This window comes from Hyperolius riggenbachi, chromosome 6 (assembly GCF_040937935.1).
Source record: "Hyperolius riggenbachi isolate aHypRig1 chromosome 6, aHypRig1.pri, whole genome shotgun sequence".
Taxonomy (NCBI): domain Eukaryota; kingdom Metazoa; phylum Chordata; class Amphibia; order Anura; family Hyperoliidae; genus Hyperolius; species Hyperolius riggenbachi.
In genome coordinates, this window is record NC_090651.1 from 130,467,810 (window position 1) to 130,491,139 (window position 23,330).

Sequence of the window (23,330 nt, forward strand, 5' to 3'; positions counted from 1 at the left end):
GAGGGTACGTGTCATCATGTAGATGACGCGTACCCTCTTTCGCGTCATCGCGGTACTTCTGCGCCCTCTTGACGCGACTTCAAATGTAAACAGGAAGTGCGTCAAGAGAGGGCGGAAGCACCAGATGGTACTAGTGCCCAAGAACTCCGGCTTCCCTCTTCCTGCCCTCCTCCTCCTCAGGTACTTTTGGGCACTTAAATTTAATTATAGGGTACCGGCAGAAGGGAGAGCTTAGCGGGGAGGGGTGGGGGCATTTCCGACCCCCCCCCCCCCCCGCGCTCGGGGCATGCTCTCCTTTTATGCTGGGACCCTATAGGGGCCCCAAAGGGACATGTTCGGGTTGGGTTCGGGGTTCGGCTCGAACATGCCGAACATCAGGGGCATGTTCGGCCGAACCACACCGAACCCGAACATCCAGATGTTCGCCCAACACTAGCTGCTGCCTTTTATAGGGGGGGGGACACTCCAGGAGGGAGTGCAGCCTGATTGGCTGCCATGTGTCTGCTGACTGTAATGTAGAGGGTCAAAGTTTAGCCCAATGATGTAGTATAGGGGGCGAGTCGAACTCGCTGTCAGTGTTCGCGGTTCACCGCAAACTCAAACCAGCTAAGTTCGCGCGAACAAGTTCTCCGTTCGGGCCATCTCTATCCAGCACAACCCCTGGTACACTATTGACTGAGGAAGCAAGGTGACCCTCACAAAACCCTTTCCTTTTATTGTACTTTAATGAACATTGTTTATCTTTTTCTATTGGAAGGTCACATCCTTTGTAGTTAAGCCAATAATTGCCTCCTTTTTTAAACTGATTGTAAATATTTTATATTTTCCTGGGTGCTTCCTATTATCTGGCTACTGTACACCTTTGATGGGAGGTCAGAATTGTATCCTTCCAAATTGTATCTTCTTATCTTGGAATACAACCATCATTTCCTGCATACCCGATTGGGGACGGGGGACAGATCAGGTCATCTCGGCGCCTGATTCGCGCCATGTCTGACTCACACAGTGCCTGACTTGGGTGCCTCCATAGACTGTAATGTCAATATGGTTGTGGCTGCGCAGAGGGGTTTCTCAAGACCCTGAATTACGTATCTCCCCTGAGTTGCTACAACTCGGAAGGGAAATAGTTTTTAACATGGCCCCAGAGTTTCTGCGGCAGCAGGGTGAGCCGCCTTTCTCTAGAATTTTTTTTTATTTATTTTTAATATTATTTTATTTTTATTTGACTTGAACTTTAGTGTGCCAGCAAATTCTGGGTTCTCTCATAAACTGAATTCTAAGTTTCTTTATAGAACTGCACAGTTCAGCTCCTTTTGGGGTTTCATACTTTTTCTACAAATATTTCAAATAATTTTGTAAATTCATTTTTTTTTAGGTATACCTTACAACAAGACATGGTGTATGGGTGATACCACGTATTGGGAATGAAGGCTACCCAATCGATTTGTTCATAAACTGTCGTTACAAGCACTGGATAGAAAGTTTAGTACCACCAGCTGTGGGTAGATGGATGGTAAAAAATCACATGAACAATCGATTCAACCATGAACTGTACACTATACAGCCTGAAGGGTAATGTCACATAAACTTTTATTTAATGGCATGAAAAAGACTTGATCTATGTACCAGCTATCCTATTCCCCTTCCTCCCCGCCTTAAAGAGACTCTGTAACAAAAATGTCATCCTGTTTTCTACCATCCTATAAGTTCCTTAACCTGTTCTAATGTGCTCTGGCTTACTGCAGCACTTTCTACTATCACCATCTCTGTAATAAATCAGCTTATCTTTCCTGTGTCGGCAGAGGCGGGACAAGGTCCTCCAGCACCCAAGGCTGAGACACCAAAGTGCGCCCCTCCATCCCTCCCACCCCAGCCGTCACACACTGATTGCTATTAGACTAAGAGGGCCACAGGGCCCAAAACCTCCCCAACACCTTAATATCTAGTTATCTGGCTTGCAGTCACTGCTATGTATCCCCTTTTCTTATTTCTCTCTGCTTCATACATGATTAGGAATGACAGCTGAATGAATTCTGTGCCCCCTCCTACACTGCGCCCTGAGGCTGGAGCCTCTCCAGCCTATGCCTCGGCCCGGCCCTGTGTGTCGGACTTGTCACCCTGTGTCTGGAAGGCTGCCAACTTCAGTGTTGTGGATCTGTGATGCACGCCCCCCACCAGGCCCCCTCTATGCACACTCCCGTGTGTGTGTGTGTGTGTGTGTGTGTGTGTGTGTGTGTGTGTGTGTGTGTGTTATTTACATTAGCCAGCTTTTCTCTGCTCCCTTATCTTTTACAAGCTGGATAAATACTCCTCTGTTGTGAAATGAGTCACATACTGAGGAATTACAGACACCGGGCAAAGCGGTCTGCAGGAAGAAACAATCAGCCTCTCACTCTTCAGTGGATAAGAGCTGCAGGGGGAAAGAAACACACAAATGATCTCTTGAGATTCAAAAGGAATGCTGTATACAGCCTGCTTGTGTATGGCTGTATTTTCTATGTGTGGACATACTGTACATCAACCTACTTCCGGTTTTGGTGGCAATTTTGTTTGTTTACAAACAAACTTTTTAAAACTGTTTTTGACTACATTTAATGCGGCGGGGAGCGGCGAAAACACACTGATATGTTTACTTTTGTGCGATTTTAACAATACAGATTCTCTTTAAACATGTTTCTCTGCTTCCACAAAAATGAGTATACCTGTCACATTCTCCCATATGCAATTCACTTTTTCTCCTGAGTTTTCTCCTAGGTGATATTTTTACATCTTGTCATAAAATACCTTTTAACCACCCTGGCGTTCTGATTAAATCGCCAGGGTGGCTGCGGGAGGGTTTTTTTTAAATTAAAAAAAAACTATTTCATGCAGCCAACTGAAAGTTGGCTGCATGAAAGTCCACTAGAGGGCGCTCCGGAGGCGATCTTCCGATCGCCTCCGGCGGCAAGGAATAACACGGAAGGCCGCAATGAGCGGCCCTCCGTGTTTCGCTTCCCTCGTCGCCATGGCGACGAGCGGAGTGACGTCATGGACGTCAGCCGACGTCCTGACGTCAGCCGCCTCCGATCCAGCCCTTAGCGCTGGCCGGAACTGTTTGTTCCGGCTACGCTGGGCTCGGGCGGCTGGGGGGACCCTCTTTCGCCGCTGCACGCGGCGGATCGCCGCGCTGCAGCGGCGATCAGGCAGCACACGCGGCTGGCAAAGTGCCGGCTGCGTGTGCTGCTTTTTATTTGGTGGAAATCGGCCCAGCAGGGCCTGAGCGGCAGCCTCTGGCGGTGTTGGACGAGCTGAGCTCGTCCAGACCGCTCAGCAGGTTAATCCACCAGCAAGCAAGAAAATGCTCAAAATAATTTTGATAGCACTTTTTCACCTACTTTTTGGTACTTTTTCAATTATAAAATTCTGAAAAGTAATTTAAAAGAGAATATGAAAATTATCTCCTAGGAGATAATTCAGGTGAAAAAGATAGTTTCATACGGGCCATTGTTGTAAGTATTTTATTATATTGTTTCATGTGATAACACTGAGGATATGATACTTTGCAGTGGCGTAGCTACAAACCTCTGGGCCCCGATGCGGAATCTGGATGTGGGCCCTCCGGCAACAACAGCCCCCCCCTCCCCAGGCAACACCCGACGCACACACATATCCGAATCCCTATAGCCAGCTATAGGTCCCCCCAGCAGGGGCGTCGCTAGCCCTGTTTTAGGGGGGCACGTGCCCCCAATCTTTCCTGGGGTGCCACGGATCTCCGCCCGGCCGCCCCCTCTGTCAAGACTCAGCGGCTCCCTCCAGCCGCCGCGTCACTGACAGTCTCAGACCTCAGGATCAGGCGGCGAGCCGGCGACCAATCGTGCGGGCGCTAGGACCCAGCGCCCGCACTGATATGCGCTAGGACCCAGCGCCCGCTCGTACATCTGGTCGGGTCGCCGCTGATCCTGAGGTCTGCTGAGAGGTAGGGGGGGAGCGGCGGCGGCTAGAGGGGGGGCCTCCCTGTCACTCACTCACTAAAGGGGCTCCCTGGCACGCACTCCCTAAAGGGGCTCCCTGGCACGCACTCACTCCCTAAAGGGGCTCCCTGTCACTCACTCACTGCCTAAAGGGGCTCCCTGTCACTCACTCACTCCCTAAAGGGGCTCCCTGTCACTCACTCACTGCCTAAAGGGGCTCCCTGTCACTCACTCCCTAAAGGGGCTACCTGTCACTCACTCACTCCCTAAAGGGGCTCCCTGTCACTCACTCACTCCCTAAAGGGGCTCCCCTGGCACTCACTCCCTAAAGGGGCTCCCTGGCACTCACTCCCTAAAGGGGCTCCCTGGCACGCACTCACTCCCTAAAGGGGCTCCCTGGCACTCACTCACTCCCTAAAGGGGCTCCCCGTCACTCACTCACTCCCTAAAGGGGCTCCCTGGCACGCACCCACTCCCTAAAGGGGCTCCCTGGCACGCACTCACTCCCTAAAGGGGCTCCCTGTCACTCACTCACTCCCTAAAGGGGCTCCCTGTCACTCACTCACTCCCTAAAGGGGCTCCCTGTCACTCACTCACTCCCTAAAGGGGCTCCCTGTCACTCACTCACTCCCTAAAGGGGCTCCCTGGCACGCACCCACTCCCTAAAGGGGCTCCCTGGCACGCACCCACTCCCTAAAGGGGCTCCCTGGCACGCACTCACTCCCTAAAGGAGCTCCCTGTCACTCACTCACTCCCTAAAGGGGCTCCCTGGCACGCACCCACTCCCTAAAGGGGCTCCCTGGCACGCACCCACTCCCTAAAGGGGCTCCCTGGCACGCACTCACTCCCTAAAGGGGCTCCCTGGCACGCACTCACTCCCTAAAGGGGCTCCCTGTCACTCACTCACTCCCTAAAGGGGCTCCCTGTCACTCACTCCCTAAAGGGGCTCCCTGTCACTCACTCACTCCCTAAAGGGGCTCCCTGGCACGCACTCCCTAAAGGGGCTCCCTGGCACGCACTCACTCCCTAAAGGGGCTCCCTGGCACGCACTCACTCCCTAAAGGGGCTCCCTGGCACGCACTCACTCCCTAAAGGGGCTCCCTGGCACTCACTCACTCCCTAAAGGGCCTCCCTGTCACTCACTCACTCCCTAAAGGGGCTCCCTGTCACTCACTCACTCCCTAAAGGGGCTCCCTGTCACTCACTCACTGCCTAAAGGGGTTTCCTGTCACTCACTCACTGCCTAAAGGGGCTCCCTGGCACTCACTCACTGCCTAAAGGGGCTTCCTGTCACTCACTCACTGCCTAAAGGGGCTCCCTGGCACTCACTCACTACCTAAAGGTGCTCCCTGTCACTCACTATCGGGGTCCCTGTCACTCACTACCTAACTGGAGGCGCCTGTCACTCACTAGCTAACCTGGGGGTCCCTGTCACTCGCTACCTAACTTGGGGGGGCTACCATATTAAGGGGGCATTCTGCCTATTTATGTGAAATGCTGTCTATTTATGTGCCTCATGACTGCTGAATTTGTCTTGTTGGGGGCCTCATGATTGCTGAATTTGTCTTGTTGGGGGCCTCATGATTTGTTGGAGGCCTCATGATTGCTGAATTTGTCTTGTTGGGGGCCTCCTGATTTGTTGGGGGCCTCATGATTGCTGAATATGTCTTGTTGGGGGTCACATGATTGCTAACTGCGAGACTATGGGAAAAGCTGAATCCTTATCATATGAGACAATCGCATTAAACCTACTTTTTTAGCGTTTTAAAACAGAAAATAAAACTGGGAGGTTCTAAAAAATTGAATACATTTTTCAGGAGTAGGATGGATGAAATTGTTTATCTTCACAGTTTATTTTCAACTTGGATTTTCCATAATGTTCATGTATGAGTTAAAACGTTTGTACAGTATTTAGTTTAAATTGCTGTTGCCACTTTGCGATAGATACCGGTAAGTGACTTTTGGGTTGCAGTTTGGGCACTCGGCCTCCAAAAGGTTCGCCACCACTGTCCTAATCTGATGTCCCACCATTGCTAGGTTCATGTAAATTTGTCTCCACCCGTTACCACACCTATATTCTGGTCCATGGCCCACCCATTTTTTGGTGCGGCGCGATAAGCACGCCGCACAACGTGATCGTCATATTTTTGGCACGCTAGCTGCAGTGCGCTGAATTCTGCTGCCTACAGTATGTACAGTATACGCTGTTCTCTAGTGCTTGCACTGTGTGCTGATTTACCTCCAGTGTGTACAGTGTAAGGTGTTACTCTGTGCCTTTATTGATTGTAAACCAGCTGTATTGTATGCTGATCCCTGCTACTTTCAGTATGTACAGTATTAGCTGTAAAGCCTGGTACGCACATACAATTTTGATTAGCCAATTTTAGCTCTGTTCATAAAATTCATTGTCTGTTGGCCCACTTACTGCACGGGAGTGGGAAATTGGGGGTCAGTGATTGACCAATCAAAATTGTATGTGCGTATACATCTTTGATCTATGCCTATACTGATTGTAAATGATCGAAATAAAGGACAGGGGGCTCCGTCCAATATTTCGATGGGCAGGCCCGTTATCCGTAGCTTACACCGCTGCTAAGTTCATGTACATTTGGCCCCACCCATGGCCACGCCCACTCACCGCATGGTCACGCCCATTTTTTGCCGCGGCGCGCGCAGGTAGGTGCCCCCCATTACAGGTTAGATTAGGTAGGTGCCCCCCAGTATAGGTTAGATTAGGTAGCTGCCCCCCAGGATAGATTAGGTAGCTTCCCCCCAGGATAGATTAGGTAGCTTCCCCCCAGGATAGATTAGGTAGCTGCCCCCAGGATAGATTAGGTAGGTGCCCCCAGGATAGGTTAGATTAGGTAGGTGCCCCCCAGTATAGGTTAGATTAGGTAGGTGCCCCCCAGTATAGGTTAAATTAGACAAGACAAGACAAGACAAATAACATTTATATTGCGCTTTTCTCCTTGCGGACTCAAAGCGCCAGAGCAGAGCAGCAGCCACTAGGGCGCGCTCTATTGGCAGTAGCAGTGTAAGGGAGACTTGCCAAAGGTCTCCTACTGAATTAGTGCTGGCTTACTGAACAGGCAGAGCCGAGATTCGAACCCTGGTCTCCTGTGTCAGAGGCAGAGCCCTTAACCATTACACCATCAGCCAACTGCCAAATTAGGTAGCTGCCCCCCAGGATAGATTAGGTAGCTTCCCCCCAGGATAGGTTAAATTAGGTAGCTGCCCCCAGGATAGATTAGGTAGCTGCCCCCCAGTATAGGTTAGATTAGGTAGCTGCCCCCCAGTATAGGTTAGATTAGGTAGCTGCCCCCCAGGTTAGATTAGGTAGCTGCCCCCCCAGGATAGATTAGGTAGCTGCCCCTCCAGGATAGATTAGGTAGCTGCCCCCCAGGGTAAATTAGGTAGCTGCCCCCCAGGATAGGTTAGAGTAGGTAGCTGCCCCCAGGATAGGTTAGAGTAGGTAGCTGCCTCCCAGGATAGGTTAGAGTAGGTAGCTGCCCCCCAGGATAGGTTAGGCAGCTGCCCCCCCAGGATAGGTTAGATTAGGTAGCTGCCCCCCCAGGATAGGTTAGGTAGGTAGCTGCCCCCCCAGGATAGGTTAGGTAGGTAGTTGCCCCCCCAGGATAGATTAGGTAGGTAGATGCCCCCCAGGATAAGGTAGGTAGGTGCCCCCCCCCATAATGGAGGGGGGAGCCGCAGCCGCGGGGAGGGCAGCCCGACCTCTCCCTCCCTTCCTCTCCCCGGCTGTTCCAATCGCCACTGATCTCCTCTCTGCATAGAAGCTGATACACACACTGCTTCCAGGTCGGGCTGCCCTCCCCGCGGCTGCGACTCCCCCCTCCCAATAGCGCGCACGGGCCGCATGGCCCTCTAAATGGACATGGGCCCCCCGGGCCCCTCCCCCGCCTCCTCAGGAGCCGGGCCCGGTTGCCATGGCGACCGTTGCGACCGCGGGCCCTACGCCATTGATACTTTGATAGAACGTAGTTAGTGTACAGCTTATATAACAGTGTATCTGTTCTATAAAAAAAAAAATCTCATCTCAGAATCAGAATCACTTTAGTTTGCCAAGTACAGCAAGAGCTGTAATCGGAATTATTTGTGGTACACATGGCATAGAGTATAAGACAGACGCACAACACGTACAATTTGAAATGCAGTAGTCAGTTTGTAACGGCCATTACACTGCTGTGCAAATACAGCAGTAAATAATAATGATAATAATAAAGATGCAGGTAATGGCCCCAAGTCCATTTGGATAAGCCAAGGCAGGCAGCGGCGGGGAGCGGCTGACCAACCCAGCTAGAGCACGCTGGTATGCAGGCCAGACAGGGGGAGGTTGGAGTTCAGTAGCCTTGGGGGAAGAAGGTGTTCTTCCGCCTGGTGGTTTTGGATGGTATAACCATGCGGCGACGGCCCAACGGGAGGAGCTTGAAGTAGTGGCTGCCTAGCGGAGTGGAGGAGATCGAGAGGTGGAAGATGAGATCCGATGATCTTCTCCGCATCACTGGCCGTTGCGCCAGCATACCAGACAATGACTGAGGAGCAGAGGATGGATTCTATGGTGGCAGTATAGAAGATGGTCAGCAGCTCCCTGGGCATGCCAAATCTCGCAGCCATCAATGTCTAAACCACTGGGAACAAAAGTCAGCACACCCCTAAGTGAAGCGTATCAAATCTGTGCTCAAAGTGTCAATATTTTGTGTGCCCACCATTATTTTCCAGCATTTCCTTAACTCTCTTAGGTGTGGAGTTTTCTAGAGCTTCATAGCTTGCCACTGGAATCCTCTTTCAGTGGCAATCCTCCATGATGAAGCTGCCCTACAGATGCTCAATAGGATTTAGGTCTAGCACAGGCATGTGCAGACTTGGCCCTCCAGCTGTTAAGGAACTACAAGTCCCACAATGCATTGCAGGAGTCTTGCAGCCACAGTCATGACTCATAAAGGCAAATGCATTGTGGGACTTGTAGTTCCTTAACAGCTGGAGGGCAAAGTTTGCCCATGCCTGTTCTGTCACCCTCAGTTTCTTTAGCAAGACAGTGGTCCAGTCCTCTTGAAGGTGTGTTTGGGGTCATTAATCATGTTTGAATGCTGTTCTGCGGCCCAATTTCCAATGGTAGGAGATCATGTTCTTCTTCAGTACATATTGGCTTTTATGGCTTCTTCAATAAACTTTAGGTCCCCAGTGCCAGCAGCACTCACGCAGCCCCACACCATGATTATTTTCACCACCATGCTTGACTGTAAGCAAGATACACTTGTCCCCTGATCGCTGCTAAGCGGGTTGGATGCGGGTGCCAGATTCGCCAGAAAGCGGGTTGCGGGTGCAGGTCGGGTGCGTGTCTGAAAAATTAAACCTGCGCAGGCCTCTAGTTTGCAGGTTTTCTTTTACATCGCCTTTAGAAGAGACTTCTTTCTAGGACAACAGCTGTGTAGAACCAATTTGATGCAGTGTGCAGTGTATGGTCTGAGCACTAACCGATATTATCAACATGGTGAATAACAATGTACACTAATCAGTGGTGTGCTTCAATACTCAAAATATACTATAAAAACGAATACAAATACATTAGCGATCTACATGAGTCCACTGTATCACAGTATTAGTACAAAGACAATTTCAAAAGTCCATGACCAAGATCGTGCAGCAAGGACGATCCTTAGGACTTAAAGTGACACCACCACCTCAACGTATAGGAAGGGGCACCCATTACATAGACCCACTATGAGATTGAGTCAACAGCGCTTTGGGGTCATCTAGGCCTCCCCCAGCTTAGCCAGTATCTCCATCAGTGGTCTTGCTTGCACAGTTTCATGAACTGAGCCACTATAGTGTAGAGTTTAATAATGTTAAAAATGTGCACTCACATAGATTGGCACTATATTATCACACATAGTTTTAATGTGCTCTACCCCATGTTTTGGCCATTCAGGTGGCTGGGAACTGTGCTACCCATTCACTTACAATCACATTTAGGAACCTCTGTCACCCCACAATGCGCAATGCCCTTAGCTCAACTAGTTCTGTCCAGTGGCGTAGCTAAGAAGCTGTGGGCCCCAGTGCAAGTTTTGCATTGGGGCCCCCCAAGCTCTCTATACATAACAATTGATACGCCACACCAAAACCAATCAAGGACAACCACATTGTCAGAGGTGCAAGAAAGGGATGGGAAACAGTATGTTAATGATCACTGCTATTCTAATCATCTATAGAAGTGAATACTATCAGCATAAGACCAATAAAGAGCTAATACTGTGGTTGAGGGTGGGCTCTCTGGGCCCCTCTAGCCCAAGGGCCCCCATGCGGTGGCTACCTCTGCACCCCCTATTGCTACGCCCCTAGTTATGTCGTCATCTGCAACTCCTCAGGAGCATGCCCAGGATGCCACGCTGTATAGTTTCAATGAAGTAGTCCACCAGCAGTGAAGATTTTCAAGTTTCTGTTTAATTTACAAAGACAGTAAATATACAGCCATCACCCGGTGTTGATATCAGGTGTAAGTATAGCTCTCAGGTATAAGTAGCTCTCAGATGCTCACAGCGCTGTATGGCACACTTGGAAATGAGTGTGTCTACATTGCAGCTGGGCAGTAAAGTACAATGGACAGTCACCATTTCAAGTAATCTCCCGCTCTTTGTCGAGTGCAGTTTGTCGACAAGTGTGCCATACAGCGCTGTGTGCATCTGAGAGCTACTTATACCTGGGAGCTATACTTACACCGGATATCAACACCGGGTGATGGCTGTATATTCACTGGCTTTGTGAATTAAACAGAAAATTGAAAATCTTCACTTCTGGTCGACTACTTCATTGGATTTCAAGTCTGGAAGCCACACAGACTGGACCGTGCAGGAAGGATCTATAGCAAGTGAAGTGTGCTGTTCAGGAAGTATCTCTACGCTGTATAGATAAATGCACTATTGTTACCACCCACCTCTGCAAGGAAGTCGCCCATTGGCTCTCCAGGCAGCTGACAATGCATGACTGCCAATGGATTTTAAAAAAGAAGCGGGTGAGCTGAGAGCTAGGTTATGTACAAGGGGGTACTACAACAGGATTGTCATTGCAGCCTATCATAGGGCATTGGCCAGGGATAGGCTGAGTCTGATTAAAAAGGACAAAAATCCATTTGGTGACAAGCCTTTGGCTGACCACTGGCCTCTGGCCAGCCACTGCTGGCGAGGTCAGTGTCTCACGCATAGTGACCTCTTTTGTGGCACATTTTAACAAAATAAAAGAAATCCTCAACCAACACTGGCATTTGTTGAGGAGAGACCCCATAATTTCAAAAATGGTGCGGAGTTACCCCCATATGGCGGCCAGGAGAGGTTTTAATTTGGGGTACTTATTCGTAAGCAGTGAGTTCAGCTGGGATAGATGTAAGGGAAAGAATGTGTCAAAGAAAGGCATGTTTAGTTTACCTGCATGGACTGTGATGGTTGTAGGTACATTCAAAAAGGCAGCCTGTATTATAGTCATGATTGCACAAAGTCTTTTGCTGTCAATGATTATCAACCAGGCACCTCAAGCATCTGCTTAGGGCCCCATCAGGATTGCCAAACGTCTAGATTTCGACAGGCAGCCTGTTCATTACACTAAAGTAAGTATCCATACTGCCTGTCCTTTTGGGACAGGTGTCCGCCTAAAAAAAAAAAAGAGTTCCTTGCCATAATTGTAGCGCCCCTGCGTACACAGGTTTGTCTCCGAGCAGCTGAGCTAAAAAAAATTCACAGACTTCTTCTTCTGATTCTCCCGCCCACCAATCAGTAAATCTCTTTCTTTTTGGAGCCTCTCTTTGCCAATGAAAAAGACAGAGGCAGCCGAGTGAGCTGGGCACGCCCCCCAATCCCCGTCCAGACACCACCGTGCAAAGTAGTGATGGGAAGTCCCGCTCTTTTCAATGAATCGATTAATTCGATTCAATTCATTAAAAAGAACCGGATCATGAACCAAATCATTTGATTCATTTCACTGGGGAGGATGTAGCTAGCAGTATCTGGTTGCTAGTCACTCCCCTCCCCTGCTAATTGGCCCAGACATCTATTATTCCTCCTCCTGGCTCCTTCTCCTTAAAGTGAACCTCCGGACTAAAAATCTACTTAGCAGAACTGAAAAGGCTTGGTGTTTCTTTAAAGGATACCACAGCCCAAAGGCTGTGGTAAAATCAAAGTTGCAATGTGGAGGGAAAGAAAGATACATACTTACCGCTTCCCTCGTTCCCTGCCGATGGGTCCCGCTCATCTGTTACAGCTCCCGGTACCGACCCGACTCTCCTGACCCTTCACCCGGACATACTGTGCTGCGCATGCGCAGTATGTCACTATACTCTTCGCTTCTGCCGTCGCATCGTAACGGCAGAAGTACGGACACTCCCCCGCGTCCTCCTCTCCCAGCGTGTGCGCTCCAATCTAAAGCTAGCGTGACATGCTAGCTGGAGTTCGCACTGGGACAATCGATGTGGAGAGAGCGGAGGGGGAATAAGTTAAAAAAAAACCACACTGCCGGCTGGAGGGAGGGAGCGAGTGAGGGAGGGAGCGAGTGAGTGGGCGGCAAGTGGGCGGGCAGGCAGCGAGTGGGCGGCGAGCAGGCAGCGGCAGTACAGCCCAAGCATTCTGTACATAGATGCAATGACATCTATGGTACAGCAAGAAAATTATCCCCACATTTATCTCTGCATATGTGCATGTATATACATGTGTGTATATACATGCACATATGCAGAGATAAATGTGGGTATAATTTTCTTGCTGTACCATAGATGTCATTGCATCTATGTACAGAATGCTTGGGCTGTACTGCCGCTGCCTGCTCGCCGCCCACTCGCTGCCTGCCCGCCCACTCGCCCGCCCACTCACTCGCTCCCTCCAGCCGGCAGTGTGGTTTTTTTTAACTTATTCCCCCCTCCGCTCTCTCCACATCGATTGTCCCAGTGCGAACTCCAGCTAGCATGTCACGCTAGCTTTAGATTGGAGCGCACACGCTGGGAGAGGAGGAGGCGGGGGAGTGTCCGTACTTCTGCCGTCACGATGCGACGGCAGAAGCGAAGAGTATAGTGACATACTGCGCATGCGCAGCACAGTACGTCCGGGTGAAGGGTCAGGAGAGTCGGGTCGGTACCGGGAGCTGTAACAGATGAGCGGGACCCATCGGCAGGGAACGAGGGAAGCGGTAAGTATGTATCTTTCTTTCCCTCCACATTGCAACTTTGATTTTACCACAGCCTTTGGGCTGTGGTATCCTTTAACAGTTTCACAGCATTAGAACTTTGTTTTTCTTACCAAAGCATCATTTTTAGCTGCATTTTTAACTAAGCTCCACCCATCAAAGAAAACTGCCCAGGCTTTTTTTCCCTGATGCTGTGCAGAGCATGATGGGATTTCCTATGTTGTTGTTCACGTTGCCTAGCAACTGGGAGAGGTGCTCAGGACACAGCACAGTTGGAACTGTGTCTCATGCTCCCTGTCACCTCCTTTCAACCAAAAAGATGGCTGCCATCATGAAATCAAACATTTGCCTGTTCTTTTAAAACAGTGTGGGTAAGCGATTATTTAATTAACATAACTAATGTAACTTAATGACAGTTAGAGTTGGGCCGAACGGTTCGCCGGCGAACCTGGTTCGCGCGAACCTAGGTGGTTCGCGTGCGGGTACCGCACGCGAACTTTATTGCGGAAAAGTTCGCCCCATTGCGGTTCGCCCCATAATGCACTGAGGGTCAACTTTGACCCTCTACATCACAGTCAGCAGGCCCAGTGTAGCCAATTAGGCTACACTAGCCCCTGGAGCCCCACCCCCCCTTATATAGGCAGGCAGCGGCGGCCGTGGCCACTCGTGTGCCTGCATTAGTTAGAGTAGGGCGAGCTGCTGCAGTCTCTCATAGGGAAAGATTAGTTAGGCTTAACTTGTCCCTGGCTGCATACCTGTTCATTGATCCTGCCACTGCATACCTGTTCATTGATCCTGCCACTGCATACCTGTTCATTGATCCTGCCACTGCATACCTGTTCATTGATCCTGCCACTGCATACCTGTTCAGTGATCCTGCCACTGCATACCTGTTCATTGATCCTGCCACTGCATACCTGTTCATTGATCCTGCCACTGCATACCTGTTCATTGATCCTGCCACTGCATACCTGTTCAGTGATCCTGCCACTGCATACCTGTTCATTGATCCTGCCACTGCATACCTGTTCATTGATCCTGCCACTGCATACCTGTTCATTGATCCTGCCACTGCATACCTGTTCATTGATCCTGCCACTGCATACCTGTTCATTGATCCTGCCACTGCATACCTGTTCATTGATCCTGCCACTGCATACCTGTTCATTGATCCTGCCACTGCATACCTGTTCATTGATCCTGCCACTGCATACCTGTTCATTGATCCTGCCACTGCATACCTGTTCAGTGATCCTGCCACTGCATACCTGTTCATTGATCCTGCCACTGCATACCTGTTCATTGATCCTGCCACTGCATACCTGTTCATTGATCCTGCCACTGCATACCTGTTCATTGATCCTGCCACTGCATACCTGTTCATTGATCCTGCCACTGCATACCTGTTCATTGATCCTGCCACTGCATACCTGTTCATTGATCCTGCCACTGCATACCTGTTCATTGATCCTGCCACTGCATACCTGTTCATTGATCCTGCCACTGCATACCTGTTCAGTGATCCTGCCACTGCATACCTGTTCATTGATCCTGCCACTGCATACCTGTTCATTGATCCTGCCACTGCATACCTGTTCATTGATCCTGCCACTGCATACCTGTTCATTGATCCTGCCACTGCATACCTGTTCATTGATCCTGCCACTGCATACCTGTTCATTGATCCTGCCACTGCATACCTGTTCATTGATCCTGCCACTGCATACCTGTTCATTGATCCTGCCACTGCATACCTGTTCATTGATCCTGCCACTGCATACCTGTTCATTGATCCTGCCACTGCATACCTGTTCAGTGATCCTGCCACTGCATACCTGTTCATTGATCCTGCCACTGCATACCTGTTCATTGATCCTGCCACTGCATACCTGTTCATTGATCCTGCCACTGCATACCTGTTCAGTGATCCTGCCACTGCATACCTGTTCAGTGATCCTGCCACTGCATACCTGTTCATTGATCCTGCCACTGCATACCTGTTCATTGATCCTGCCACTGCATACCTGTTCATTGATCCTGCCACTGCATACCTGTTCATTGATCCTGCCACTGCATACCTGTTCATTGATCCTGCCACTGCATACCTGTTCATTGATCCTGCCACTGCATACCTGTTCATTGATCCTGCCACTGCATACCTGTTCATTGATCCTGCCACTGCATACCTGTTCAGTGATCCTGCCACTGCATACCTGTTCATTGATCCTGCCACTGCATACCTGTTCATTGATCCTGCCACTGCATACCTGTTCATTGATCCTGCCACTGCATACCTGTTCATTGATCCTGCCACTGCATACCTGTTCATTGATCCTGCCACTGCATACCTGTTCATTGATCCTGCCACTGCATACCTGTTCATTGATCCTGCCACTGCATACCTGTTCATTGATCCTGCCACTGCATACCTGTTCATTGATCCTGCCACTGCATACCTGTTCATTGATCCTGCCACTGCATACCTGTTCATTGATCCTGCCACTGCATACCTGTTCATTGATCCTGCCACTGCATACCTGTTCATTGATCCTGCCACTGCATACCTGTTCATTGATCCTGCCACTGCATACCTGTTCATTGATCCTGCCACTGCATACCTGTTCTGTGAACCCACCACTGCATACCTGTTCTGTTCAGTGGACCCGCCACTGTATACCTGTTTAGTGAACCCGCCACTGCATACCTGTTCTGTTCAGTGGACCCGCCACTGTATACCTGTTCAGTGGACCCGCCACTGCATACCTGTTCTGTTCAGTGAACCCGCCACTGCATACCTGTTCTGTTCAGTGGAGTTTGGTGTGTCAGTGTGAAGCAGTACCTTAATTACACTCCCTGATTGATGTATACACATGCAAGATGTTTTAAAGCACTTTAGGCCTGTCATTTAGCATTCAATGTGATTTCTGCCCTTAAAACGCTGCTTTGCGTCAAATCCAGATTTTTCCCGGTGACTTTTGGCGTGTATCCCACTCCGCCATGCCCCCCTCCAGGTGTTAGACCCCTTGAAACATCTTTTCCATCACTTTTGTGGCCAGCATAATTTTTTTTTTTTTTCAAAGTTCGCATCCCCATTGAAGTCTATTGCGGTTCGCGAACTTTAACGCGAACCGAACCTTCCGCGAAAGTTCGCGAACCCGGTTCGCGAACCTAAAATCGGAGGTTCGGCCCAACTCTAATGACAGTATGTTTGTTTAGGCTGGAGTTCCTCTTTCAGCTGTGTGTGTGTGGGCCCTTTTCCACTAGCAGCGTTTTTACCAAAATCGCAAAACGCATGCATTTGCTGATTCTTAAGGCCTCTTTCACATTAACGCGTGCAGGAGCCATTTCCTGCACGCGTTGAATAGCCTGCGGCGTGTCGACGGGATGCTGCGGTGCGACACAATCAGCGGCGGTAGTAATTAATTAAACCAACGGGAAAACGCCAGCTCCCGACGATAAAAATGTCCCGGGTGCGTCGTGCCGCAATGCATCGAAACGCAGCGTCAAGTGTGAAACGTAAAATGAAAGTCTATGGACTTCCATTTTACCTTGGTTAACGCAAAGTATCAATTTTGCGTTGAAATGCAGAAAAAGGGCCCTAAGTGCAGCCTGTTTAAAATAATAATCCTGGGTGGCCTTTTCCACTGCTGCGTTCCAATTTTTAAAAAAACGCAAACGCATTTCTGCGCTATTATGATGCGTTTTGCGTTTCAATGTAAAGTTTAGGAACGTATGAAAACACTTTGTGTTTTGTATTGATTTAACCACTAGTATCTATTTTAAAAAATCAAGACAACACTTGCCAATTAGAAAAATGTAAACGCATAGAAAATGCACATCAAAATTGAGCAAAAGCATTTTGCAGTGGAAAAGGACCCTGTGCAGCTGCAGTTCCTGACACATCCACTAAACTGATTCGGTTCAGTGTGATGAGTCGGATCACTCGATTCACAGGAAAGAACCGGTTCAAATGAACCAATAACTCATGAACCGGACATCACTAGTGCAAAGGCTTGCAGGAGAGTAAAGTGCAGCATCCAGCATCAGGGCCGGATTTGTGGAAAGGCCTGGGAGGCCCGTGACTAGGGCGGAGCCAAGGAAGGGGCGGGTTCCAACAAGGCAGTCAAACTCGTGTGTGTGTCCCCAAAGCCGACCACACTGTTCCACGGAGATGAGGGATAACATTGCTTGTCAGTAGCAGCCGCTCCCGCCCCCTCCCCTGCTCTGCTCTAGTCTGCACACACAGAAGCATGTCTGTGTACAGCAGCGGCGGCTACAGACAGGGCAAAGAGAATGCAGCTTTGCCAATATGACAGGAGAGGAGCATTGGCTGTATCACTGCATCCCTGCTCGCTGTCATTCTCTATAGAGGAGTCAGTCAGTGTTGAGCTGCCCCACCCCCGCTGCCTCTCCCGTGCTTGTGTCTGTGTCTCGGCCAGCTGAAGCACAGCGAGAGGAAAGGAGTTCAGCTTAGCGTTCAGCTACAATGTGATAGTGAAAAGTGAAAAGGTCCTGGCCTCGCATCCAGCTGTGAGAGGACATTTATGATTCAGTGGAGGAGGGGACCCGGGCAGTGTAAGTTGATAAAGATTAACTCTCTCTGTGCTTGTGCTGAACTCATCAGGTTTAAAATGAGACCTAAAAACAGCAACACAAACATGATTTACATACCTGGGGCTTCTTCTTGCCCCCCATAGTGTTCCTTTGGACTCTATCATATAACTGGTACCCCTCTTAAAAAGTTGCAATTGGCCTGAGTCGCAGCTATGGTGCATGTAATGTCCTGTGTGCGCAATGTCTCCTCAATCATGCTGCTCAGCGGCTGTGCCCAGCATCCCCAGCCAGTAACATGCTGTGCATGCGCGGTTCTGATTCTTTCCAAACCACACGTGAAGAATGCTCTGGGCCACGACTGCCTTGCCTAGCTTCTCGGAAGCATGATCAAGTACATTACATGCACCATAGCCGTGACTGTGGTCAATCGCAGCTTTTTAAGTGAGGCAACAGCAGATGGAGATGAGTCTAAAGGAACTGAGGGGCCAGAAACACTATAGGGGGAGAGGAGGGGGCTAAAGGAAGCCTCAGGTATGTGTCAATCGTGTTTTGTTTACTTTACATTTTCTAGAATTGTGTGGTGGTTTTACTTAATTTTAAAAACAAACAAAACTGTACTTTTACTTAGCCCCTTCCAGCCCCCCATAGTCCCTGAGAGGTCCCAAGGCATTCTCTGGGCCCCCTCCGTTTTCCCACTGGTAGCTCCATAAGTTTGGCGACTGGGACTGCAGGCGCACCTACTGAGTATGCACGGTCCCATCCATGTGTTCTTCTCTACTATACCCTCTCTCCATCCTGGCCATTTAACCCATACTGTGGCTTCCAGTACTGGTGCCTCTGTCCTCCTACATAAGGGGTGAGAGGGGGGTCTTCTGGCTACTTATACTGCTAAGGGGGGGAATGGTTACCTATACTGGGGAAAGTGGTCTTCTGGGTACCCATACTGCTGCCTGGGACCCACTTGTTCCTTGTGGTTATGCTCTTATCTGTGTACAAGCACAACCGTACTGGCCCAGTCCAATAACACGAAGCTGCTCGTGCACAAAGGAAAAAGCCATACACAAGTGGCTTTGTGCTACTGGAAATTTGCGGCTCATACTTGCGCATGCCCAGTACAATTGTACTTGAACACAGATGGAAGTGCAGCCTCAAAGAAGAAGAGGGTCCCGAGCAGCAGTGGTGAGGTCTGAACATGCTCAGAGGGTCCCAAAACTGGAACAGTGGGCACCAGGAGGATCTACTATGGTAAGTATCTAAGCTAATTTTTATTTTTGCTTCAGGTTCTTCACTTTAGGGGCCCTGACACACCAAAAAAACGTTTTTGCAGGTAGTTTTTTTAAAAATGCTTCCATAAAATTTGCATTGAAAATGCGGTAAAATCGTGGCTAAATTGCAGCGATCATGATTTTTTGAAAAATCGCGATCTCGGCTATTTTGCTGCAGTTTTTAAGTCAATAGAAGCATTTTTTGAAGAAGAAAAAAACCAGCAAAACACTTTTTGGTGTGTCAGGACCCTAAGATTGTATGTTTGGAGAAAAAGTGTATGTAAGTTGGGGGAAAGGAGGGGGGGGCGTGGACCTCCTATTGGTCAGGGGGGCGGCTGGTGACAGTGGGCCTTGGGCGGTAAAAAGTACAAATCCGGCCCTGTCCAGCATGGCTCCAGGAGTCCTCCACTCTCCTCATAGCTGTTTTTCCGGAAGCAGGAGATTTGGGCGCATGAGACAAGTGGACAAAAAGGGCGCCCCATTCACTCCCATTATAAATATCGTTTAATGGGCGCCGAACAGGGAAAAAAAGGCGCTGGAGATTATTAACGTTTTACAAACGGCGCCCGGAGATTTTTAAGGTTTTATAACTGTGCTTGTGATGATTTAACTTTACAAAATGAGCCCGTGACGAATAACGTTTATAAAGATACTAAATCACTATTTCTAAAACATTATTATCCACCCAAAAAAATTATTTACATTTTTTTATTTAAATTTTTTATTTATTAATGTTTGTAAAACATTATTATCCATAGGGGGTCTTAGGTTTAGGCACCACCAGGGGGGTCTTAGGTTTAGGCACCAACTGGGGGGTCTTAGATTTAGGCACCAACAGGGGGGTCTTAGGTTTAGGCACCAACAGGGGGGGTCTTAGGTTTAGGCACCACCAGGGGGGTCTTAGGTTTAGGCACCAACAGGGGGGTCTTAGGTTTAGGCACCAACAGGGGGGTCTTAGGTTTAGGCACCAACAGGGGGGTCTTAGGTTTAGGCACCACCAGGGGGGTCTTAGGTTTAGGCACCAACAGGGGGGTCTTAGGTTTAGGCACCAACAGGGGGGTCTTAGGTTTAGGCACCAACAGGGGGGTCTTAGGTTTAGGCACCACCAGGGGGGTCTTAGGTTTAGACACCAACTGGGGGGTCTTAGGTTTAGGCACCAACAGGGGGTCTTAGGTTTAGGCACCAACTGGGGGTCTTAGGTTTAGGCACCAACTGGGGGGTCTTAGGTTTAGGCACCACCAGGGGGGTCTTAGGTTTAGGCACCAACAGGGGGGTCTTAGGTTTAGGCACCAACAGGGGGGTCTTAGGTTTAGGCACCACCAGGGGGGTCTTAGGTTTAGGCACGAACAGGGGGGTCTTAGGTTTAGGCACCAACAGGGGGTCTAGGGGTTAGGGATAGGTACAGGGAGGGTTTTTAACAAACGTAAATATAAGTTTCAGTTTAGAAACAGGGAAGATTAACGTTTTAAGAATTGCCGATCTCATACACATTATTTAATGATTTATAAATTCTTAAAACACTATTTGTAAACGAAATTCTACACAATATTTTTATAAACGATAATACTGTTTATCGTTTGCACCACGCGCCCTTTTTTCCCGACGCCCTTTTTTGATGTGTGCGTTTTTCCCCCCTAAAAAGAAGGTAACCACCACAGGCACCTAAAACAATCTATGTAAGAGGAAAACCTGCCTGAACCAGCTGGGAGGAGACACAGGAGAGATGGTTTGGCTGCACACTTCGATTTCCATTCAGTTCAGAAGAGGAGCAGTGCAGGCTCAGTGACAGGCTGTGTCTGGGTGGGGCCTGATGATGTGCCCTGCTCCTCTGCTTTGCATCCAAAGTAATGAACCTGTGCAGAGCTGTGACAAATAATCACCTCATCTCCTGAGGTGTCTGTGTCTCTCTTCAGACAGGCAACTTGGTTTCCCCTCTATTAGCTGTGTAGAAGCTGGGGTCACTGAGCTCAGCTACTTGTAACTATCCAACAGTACAATGTAGTGCTCCCCCCTCCTCCATTCTACAATCTTCTGGAACTTAAAGTGGACCTGACGCACACACGCACACACGCACACACGCACACACACACACGTTAAGGGAGGGGGCCCAAATCTGCTACTTTGCTTAGGGCCCCAATTGGCCTTAATCCAGTTCTGGGTGGAAGAGCTGAGGAAAACCACCTGCTGGCCAAGCAGCAGAAATCATGTTACCACTCCCAATAGAAGCCTATAGCAAGTCTTCACTGTAATCAGCAGCAACACATAATTACTGCTTATTGATTACTAATTACTGCTGTTTGGCCAGCAGTGGCATAGCTATGGAGCTATGGGCCCCGGTGCGAGTTTAACATTGGGCTCCCTTCAGCACTCTATACGTAACACTTGATACAGCGCAACAAAACCTGCCAAGGTCATCCACAGTATTAGAGGTGCAAGAACGCGATGGGGAACAGTTTAATGATTGTTACTATTCAAAGCATCTATAAAAGTGATTATTACCAGAACAGGACCAATAAACAGCTAATACTTAGGTGCATATTGGAACTGTGTCCTGTAAAAAAAAAAAAACACATCAGGACAGCATGTCATTGGTCAGCAACAGATTTAAATTGAGCCCGAAGATTGCTATATTCAGTTTGGAATAGGAGTGCACTCCAGCGAAGAACTGGTTCAGTAACAAGGCTCATGCTGCTATCATTTTGTTTTTAACCACTTTGTCCTCCTTGACGTATAAAAACATCAAGGAGGATATGCGCGCTCCCGCGGCCGATCGCGCGCGTGCACGCGCACTCCCGGCCGCGGATTCGTTAGCCCAGGAATCAATGAATCGGGCTATTGTGCCCGATCACTGATTCCTCTCCCCCGCTGAAAAAGTGACAGCTTCTCTTGGAAGCTACGCTTTTTCTGACGCTATGTCCCTCTAAGCGTACATTGTACGCTTAGAGTGACGTCATGTAAACAAACTCAAGATTGCCATCTTGTGGCCAAAAAGCAAAACTACATCTAAAAGTAAAAAAACATTACAATACACAAATATTTCCCCAAATAAAACACTATTTATATCCCACCCTCCCAAAAATACCCACATAAAATGTTTAATTAAAAAAAACAAAAAACACATAAATATTTACCTAAGGGTCCAAACTTTTTAAATATCTATGTAAAGATGAAATATTTCTCTCTATTGTTTTTTTTTTTATAAGCTTGTAAATAGTGATGGATGCAAAACGGAAAAAATGCTCTTTTATTTCCAAATAAAATATTGTCGCAATACATTGTGATTGGGACATAATTTAAACGGTGAAATAACCGTGACAAATGGGCAAATACAATACGTGGGTTTTAATTATGGATGCATGTATTATTTTAAAACTATAATGGCCGAAAACTGACAATGAATTCTTTCATTTTTTTTCTTATTCTTACTGTTAAAATGCATTTACAGTAAGGTAGCTCTTAGCTAAATGTACCCCCCAAAGAAAGCCTAATTGGTGGCGGAAAAAACAAGATATAAATCAGTTCATTGTGATAAGTAGTGATAAAGTTATAGGCTAATGAATGGGAGGTGAACATTGCTCGGATGCATAAAGTAAAAACGACTGAGAGCTTAAAGAGACTCTGAAGCGAGAATAAATCTCGCTTCAGAGCTCATAGTTAGCAGGGGCATGTGTGCCCCTGCTAAGACGCCGCTATCCCGTGGCTAAACGGGGGTCCCTTCACCCCCAAACCCAACCCCGCAAAACTTGGTTGTCAACTTGGTCGTAAATTTTCTCTTCCTGGAGGCAGGGCTAACGGCTGCAGCCCTGCCTCTCAGCAAGTCTATCAGACGCGCATTGCCGCCTCTCCCCCGCCCCTCTCAGTGAAGGAAGACTGAGAGGGGCGGGGGAGAGGCGGAGGTAAGCGTCTGACAGACGCGTGTGTGAGCAGGGCTGCGGCGGTTAGCCCTGCCCCAATGCGGATGCGCTCCCCGGCTGTACGGAGTGGATTTGGGGGTGAAGGGACCCCCGTTAAGCCGCGGGATAGCGGCGTTTTAGCAGGGGCACATATGCCCCTGCTATCTATGAGGTCTGAAGCGAGATTTATTCTCGCTTCAGACTCTCTTTAAGTGGTTAAAGGGGTATGATTGTTTTATTGCTTAACCTTGTCAATTGTTACCATTTGTTTTTTTTATAATAACATTTTAAATATGTTTAAGCCCTGTACTCCCCAATAGTGTGTTGTCCGTTGCAGGTATTCTTAAAGGTGAGAGGAGCGTATTTTAGATGAGGTTGATATCCCGTATTTTCTATGGTGTATCCTTGCAGCTAATCTTGTTAGATTTTTGTGGAAAACATCTGATCTGCATGCTTGGTCAGGGTCTATGACTAAGGCTACTTTCCCA

General features: G+C 48.7%; 1 protein-coding gene across 2 annotated transcripts in view; it reads left to right on the top strand.

Annotated features, from left to right (window-relative positions):
• Positions 1 to 23,330, top strand: part of LOC137521109 (dimethylaniline monooxygenase [N-oxide-forming] 2-like) — an 88,932-nt gene that overhangs the window by 49,019 nt on the left and 16,583 nt on the right. For both annotated transcript variants that reach the window (XM_068239913.1, XM_068239914.1), the window contains exon 6: positions 1,376 to 1,572. In XM_068239913.1, the coding sequence (XP_068096014.1) occupies positions 1,376 to 1,572 (197 nt within the window). The remainder of the gene's footprint in view (positions 1 to 1,375; positions 1,573 to 23,330) is intronic.